Below are 7711 nucleotides of genomic sequence, written 5' to 3'. Positions count from 1 at the left end.
ATATAAATCTGGATTAAAGGATAAAATTATTATATGATTTGTGTATATAATATGTAATATACTCATAATTCGTATAATTATTTTGGTGATCGTACGAATATTAACTATGAAGCCATCAAAAAAAAAATTTGCAAGTATTAAACCGGAAAAAACTGGTGATATTATATGGTCGTATATCTTCCTTTTATTTAAAACTCGTCTGACGTGAAATAGAATAAAATATTACTAGATATCTCGATTCAGATTTAATGTGTTGGCGTATCAATATTCAAAATTTCCTTTTTCTTTATTCTTATAATATCGTTTCTTGCATAATTTATTTTTATCATATACAAACAATTCTTATTTTTATAATAGAATGATGTCCAATAATTGTCCAAGAATCTAATAGAAATTCTATTTACAAATACTATGCTTGCACTTTTTTTTATTTATAAAAACGGTAAAATTGGTCAGTCATGCTTTCGAGGCCGGTATGTGACGTGACGTTGCCGTTTCAGCGTAATATCAATAACTTTGTGATATTGAAGAAAAAATATTGAAGAATTCATCTTTCTTGGAATCGATATATATAGTGATAATGTGTATAATAATTAAATTTATGTTTCGAAATTTTATACATGCATTGTTTGTAAAATAAAATTCAGTGATTGTTCAGTGTTTATAATATTTCTTCAAAGTGAGAATTGATTGGTGATTCGTTTTGATATAAAATAATAAATATATATATCTGACAACGTGTATGGCGGAAGAAAGGATGAAATCAATTTCGTAATCGTTCGAGGGCGGAGAAAGTATCGTCGAATATCTTTTCAACGATTCTAGATGCTTTCGAATAAAGTGCATACACATACAAAAGAATAATATCAGCTTTGAATACCAGTTGGAATTATTGTGTGAACATAAGGTGTCTCTTCGAAATGTTCGCCGAACCTAACCTAAAAAAATCCACTTTTTCGAAACCATCGAAGTAACTTGAAATAAATTGCGTTTGATTCGCGATATTAATCGTGGTTACACCTCGTGGTTACTGCTATCGAATCATAGTTTCCTTGAGGCAGAACGTAACAAGATGGTTTTACCCTTGAGTTTAACGTTGAAACCGCATTATCTCGAATTAATCTGGCTCTGGTAACAATTTAACTTCAATTTTTCTTAAAGCATCTATTTGATCCGATTGCCGAATCGCTATCAATTTTGTCGAAGAATCTTTGTCGAGTAAATTGTACGAAAAGGGTGAAGAAAGAACGATTGGATTTGCGGCACGTCGAAAAAGGAAAGCCATGGTGATTCGCGACTGGAAGACCTCGGCAGTTGCACCTTAAGATCGCAGAAACGCGCAAGCGTGCACGTTTGCCGAGCAATCGAGAGAGACAGAAAAGAGTAGAAGAACTACGATACAAATGAGGAAGAGAGAGATACTAGGAGAACCAGTGCAGCCTCGCAGTCTATCTCTCTCTTTCTCGCTTTCTCCTTCTCCCTCTTCTTTTCTCTCTCCGGATATTCGTAACGAGATAAGGACTCGAAGTGGACGCATGGTTTGCTGGAAGAACGAAAACGAATCCTCCATTCGCGAGGAATCGTTCGGCGATTGCTTCGAAAGGATATTCGATTCCCGGTACGAGATAACTCGAAGCGGAAACCGAGATAAATCGAAAGACGTAGAATGTAAACGGAGAATGCTAGTTCTTGGTAAATTTCCTTTCGGCCTGGTGTAATTCGAGAAAGTATAAAGTAACATAGGTGTATAAAATAGATAGGGAAAGAGAAATTGCCAATATACACATGAGATCAAAGTATTTGAAGAAAAAGTCACGAAGACGCGTCGAGGATACGGCAAAGGGATAAAAGGTGAACAATGAACACGACGATCGTTTGAGTGGAGAAGAAGGGCCGAACTCATGAGACCACTGTCCTTTGAGAACTTGAGGAGGCTCGTCGGCCGCAAGAAGGACCGTAACGAGCCATCCTTCAAGCGCAGCGAGTCCTTCAAAAGGATATCGATAAGAAAAAGTTATCTGGATCGGGGCAAGCGACGTAACAAGCTTCAGAAGAGCCTGGAGCCGACTGTCGCGCCCTCCATTGATACGAAGTTAGACGAGAAATGTATCGAGAAGCAGACGATAATAAACGAACAGAAACCGAAGAAACTTCAGGACGATACTTTGAGTCGCGAATCGATCAGTTACGACGAATGGTTGCAAGGTGTCAGTTCGTCCTCGCGTGAGAAATTGGATGAGGTGCATCGGGAGCAACAACAGAACAAACAAAATAAACAACATATTTTAGGAAAGAACAACGTTTCGAAATTTCAAAAACAGATCGAGGCTGATCACGTGGCCGAAGATTTAAAAGTTCTCGATTTAGATGCATCGCCGATATTAGCTTCGAAGCCTTTCAGAATATCGAACGAGACGATTCAAGAAAAAAACGGTCATCAAGATGTCGTGCAGGAACCATTTACCGAAGGACCTCCTAGCGTCAGTATTAATCTTGGTAGAATATGGAGAGATGCGGTACCTATGCCCTTCCCTTCATCCTCGGGACCGTCTATACACCACTCTTTGGACAGTGCGCTCAAAGAGAGGAAACCTCAGCCTACTGTGGCGCGAACAGTTTCCGCTCCGGAGAAAAGTGTCACCGGAAAAGATATCACATCTGCATTCGGTTTTTCCTTGAGAATCGCCAAGTTGGCTGATTTTCGTGCAGGGTTATTATCAATCGTGTTTATTAATTGGCACAATTCATGTCGACGATGAAATTGCGAAAGTAAAAAAATTTTCCAAATGTGTAAATTTGACAATTTGAAGTTATAGTATATGTCTTTTGAAATTGAAATAATTTCAATTAGATAAATATATCGTTATTTCAAATATTATTTTTTTACATAATTAAACATCACAAAAATATACTTTTTATTAATGAATGAAATTTTTGTAAAAAATTTTTAACGTGCAGAATCTGAAAATGATGATATCTTAATTGTTGCATTCATTCATTGCTTGCATGGAAAGTTGTGAACTTTTGAAGAACTTTTATGCCATGTTGAATATTTATCTAATTATATTTAATAATTAAATAGTAAAAGCGTGCCAAATCGTCTTTTGTATTGTCGATTATAATAATATTAAAATATCTAATACTTTTCATTGAATAAATAATTATGTATTATAATATTAATTATGTTATATGAAGTTATTTTAATTAATTTTTATTTAAGAGATAATTTTAATTTAATATACACTAGTGTTTTCATTTTTCAAGCAAATAAAAATTCAATATTTCGCATCATCTAACAAACATCCTTAAAAATTCGTAATTTGGCACGCAATTAAATTGCGAAATACAATTAAGACTATAATTTTTTTCATTCTGTATATCTATAAAAATACATATTTGATAAAAAGTCAAGAAATTTATGTTGATAATAATAATAAATAGTTTCAAATATTTTTAATCATTTTTTTTCAAATCATATTGATCCAAGATTGAAATATCTGTCGACTATTTTTTTTTTTTTTTTTGGTTAACGTAACTTTCGTCAATTTCATCGGTCGAAAATTTCGAGGGTAGACGTGAATAATAACGTGACTTTAGGGGTACGAGAAATGGTTTCTTCAACCGAAGAACGAAGAAACCATCGCCGAGCGTAAGCGCGGAGGGTTACTTCAAGCGAACGAACGCCTCGAGGCGGTCCAGTTCTCGACGGCGTGGAAAGCGGGCGTCTCAGAGGGTAAAGAAATCTCAACTTCAACCTCAGCCCGTGACGCGTTCGAACAGTCCGGTATGGTTCGTCCCGCCGGAAAGACGTAGATCGAAACGTCAGAGGCGAGTCTGGCGAGAGATCAGATACTTTCCCGAGGCTGAGATTCCTGTAATCGAGAGAATCGACGATTATTCGTCGAATTTGTCGGACGATCAATTCGACGACCTGAAGTTGTTGCTTTCGGGGGATTTTAACGACAGGCGAGAAGGAGGCTTGAACTCGTTGGTCTCGTCCTCGTTAGGTTCCTTCTCCGCGACATCCTCCTCGTCGTCGGCTTGTCGGGCACCAAAGATTAGCGATTTTAACGAAGACAAACTATTCTCCGAGGAGCTACGAACTAGCGGGGTCCTCGCGCGAAGAACGATATGGCGACCCATGACTTCGAATTACTTTGCCAGTAACCAGTTTCTCAGCTTTCTATCGAAGGGCTCGAGCAATCTCATTGGCAAAGAGAAGACGAGAATAGATTCATCGTTGTACTACAGATGTCTCTCGTCTACCGACAGCGAAACCGAGGACGAAACGGCCAATCATCTCGAACGAAGGAAGAGCGCTCACGTGATGCATAGGCAGCAACACTTAAAGAGGCAAAGGTCGGGGCTTAGGAGAAGACCTCTCAGGCGAAAATCTCAACTTCGAAAGGCTTCCGGCCAGCCAGTCTTTCTCGTGCGAAAATGCTCGTCCTTGAGGAAAAGACCCAGTAAGATTCTATAACTATAAACGACGATCTTATTATTATATTCGCAATCTTTCCGACGGATTATTATTTTATGGCAACGATTTTCAATCTTTTCTCATCTCACGATAAATTATATTTACGAATATATATATATATATATATATATATATATATATATATATATATATAAAATTAAATATAATGAATATAAAAATATATATATATATTTTTGTTTCTAAGATGAAAATTATTATTTTTACTATTATTGTATCTTAAATAATATTTTTAAGATATGTGCACAAAATTTTATTCATATATTGCATATATTTTATTGAAAATTGCTGCCTCATAGTATATAATCTATTCCATAATTTATGATAAAAATGAGGTCAGGAAGATTTTATTTATCGTTCAAAACAAGTGGAAAATCAATAATAAATAAAATTACTGTTGGAGTTATTTATGGAAATTAATTAAATTCATATACAAGCAAACAGTTTTCTAAGAACTCGAAACTTCAGATGAAAAAAATGTTGATATAAATAATTATTATTTTTATTGGAAATAATTTGATTAACAATGCTTTTTTCAATAGTTTCATACATGTGAGTTTATTAATAATAACTAAAAGATTACTCTTTTCTTCTAAAAAAAAAATATGAATAAATAAGAAATAATAATGATGATAAAAATGAAATGAAATATGTAATAAAATAATAAAATAATTTTATAGCTAATGTAACTAATAGAAATTTATATACATTCAAATACTATTTCTCAATATAATGCTTCATCATCTGCAAAAATTTATCGGAACGTGGATCTAATTTATACATTACGTCTTAAAAGAATTTCCATTCGATTACCCAACATTTTAAACAAGATGAATACCTCACTTCGTCATCCGTGTTAAAATAATTTCCAATCATATGTTTCTTCATTTGTGAAAACATGATATATCTGAATGATAAAAATACGCTGGAAATAATTTTTTGTCGTCAAAAATCTAAAATATATGCATTCCATTTCGACATATCTATTATATGATGTTTCATGTTTAACAAACTATATGCGATTGCTTGATGCAATTGAAATGATATTTACAGCAACGACAAAGTTCTATGTAATCATCTATGTAGCCATCTAGTGGCATAATTACTTAAATATCTTTTCTAGAACAAAAGTTAATAGAGAGGAATAACTTACTTATCGACTGATCTACCCAAAAACTAATTTCTACATCGTTGTAGAGTTTGTTACAATGTAAATTAATTTCTTCTTTAATTTTAACAACGATTGAAATCAAATTACTAACATAATACCGGTAATGTTCCATGATTCAACTACAAACTTTGTGTCACTTCTTAAGATTAGTCGCGAATCTGTCTCCTTTTCGTCTGGTATTCCACCTGATCGACGTTTAATCACGTAACAGAATCGCCCAGTTTGGTTTTATTGCGGTTTTTGCCTCTGTTAAACTTGATTCAAAGCTGTGCACGTACGTTCGATTAATCGCCGCCTCTTTCCAATTTCTTTCTTCGAGTCTGATGAATGCAATCGGATGCCTATCAACCTTTGATTGCTTCTTGCCCATATCTTCGCGTTCTTCTTATTGGAATACAAATTTTTATCATTGCTACCATATTTACTCTATGATATTTATTTATTTTCTGCGCATAAATTAAAATTTCCAAAATTTTTTAGTTATTAACGAATAAAAATAATAATAAAATCATTATATGGCAAATATAAAGTCTACTCGGATCCAAAGAAAAAGTCTTTCTACTTTTTTCATGAAAGTTTTCTATGGTAAAGATTTTTAATTTCTAAAAATTTATATGAAAGAAGAATATCTGAACAATCTCACTATAATCTTTATAAAAATGAGATAAAAATGAATTTTTTTTTATATTACGATTATTTGCATTTCTTTAACATGCAATTTATTTCACTTTCTCTAATTATTATATTCTTACTTTGTCGATCTATATTCGATTCAATTTTTAAAGATGAAAAAATGCTAGATCCTGAATTTTGATTATATTTAACCGAGCATTGTAGATATGATCAGTAAAAATAGATACGTTATGGTTAAAGAGTTAATTATGAACGTCGATGTCAATGTCCTGGCTCAAGCGTTTAATAGATGCAGGATCTACCGGTATGCATCCCCAGCAAAGAAATTCTTCAGCCGCATGGTAACCATAATTCGAGCGTGCAATAATTCCCTTCGACGTGTTCGCGTTCATAGATCCGCGCACAATATGCACTTTGCCCGAAGGACCAGTCGATCCGCGTACCGATAATTTTAACTAGCGGTTAGATAGCCCGTAGAGATATATACGCCCGTATTCCATTGCTCAACGTCTAGCCTCCTGGCTCTTTCCACTATCATTTTGGAAGAAGATCGTTCTTGCATCAAGCTACTGACTTCCTTGTTTTCTTTCAACTTCTTTTCAATTATACTTTGCACAAATTAAGAATTTAAGAATAATTTAACAGACTGTGGATACAGGAATTTTTGTGTTGCATGAAATAAACGAAAGAGGGAGACACTTGATACTCTTAAGTTGCCAGTACTGAAAAATACTCGAGAGTTTTACTTGGGTATTTTTAGGTTAAGTTAACCTTTCACCGGTAAACGTCTTGCAAGATTATTATAATAAAAAATAAATTGAATATTCTTATTTAAAGATCAAAAATGATCCAATTTATTTTATAATTCAAATTAGAAAAACTATATTGTGTGATTTGAATTGACCAATTTATTTTATAACGGAAACGAAAAAAATTTTGTTATGAAACAAAGTGACATCCATCAATTTATTTTATATAATAAAAGAAGTTGTATTACGAGTCATGATTTGCACGTGGTAATTTTGCTATTCATTTTCTAAAAGTTGCATTTTTCGTTAATGGACACTGTGTGCTGAATAATTAATTAATTGTCATTCTCAATATAGCGTTCATTAACGAACATTCAAGAAAAACGTTCGAAAATTTAGTCTCAAATATGTTCACATCTTTACGATTTAACTGAGTGAAGTGTCCAAGAATAACTTTTATTTTTAATGCAGTGCTCACGAAAAATAACTTTCAAGTGCAACTCTCAAGAACTTATACTCTTGAATACATTTGTATCCTTGAAGATTATATTTGATAACGTTAAATCGTGAAAGTATTTCGTGAAGAAGTAGGAGGAGGATAGTGATGGCTAATTTGCAACTCAAAATCCGGAACATTAGGCATTTCTATAAGTTGGAAGC

The 7711-nt window shown here is 33.6% G+C and overlaps 1 protein-coding gene across 4 annotated transcripts in view; it reads left to right on the top strand.

The window, feature by feature from the left end:
• Positions 1–277: 277 nt before the first annotated feature.
• Positions 278–7711, top strand: part of DIP2 (disco-interacting protein 2) — a 40409-nt gene continuing 32975 nt past the window's right edge. For all 4 annotated transcript variants that reach the window (XM_086914884.1, XM_086914879.1, XM_086914872.1 and 1 more), the window contains exons 1-2: positions 278–2710; positions 3598–4466. In XM_086914884.1, the coding sequence (XP_086771010.1) occupies positions 1902–2710; positions 3598–4466 (1678 nt within the window). In that variant the 5' untranslated portion in view covers positions 278–1901. The remainder of the gene's footprint in view (positions 2711–3597; positions 4467–7711) is intronic.

The sequence above is a fragment of the Apis florea genome, unplaced genomic scaffold, assembly GCF_048593485.1.
Source record: "Apis florea isolate Af1SG1 unplaced genomic scaffold, ASM4859348v1 contig_1914_pilon, whole genome shotgun sequence".
Classification (NCBI taxonomy): domain Eukaryota; kingdom Metazoa; phylum Arthropoda; class Insecta; order Hymenoptera; family Apidae; genus Apis; species Apis florea.
The sequence above is the reverse complement of the archived record's forward strand: the minus strand, read 5'-3'. Positions and strand labels throughout refer to the sequence as shown.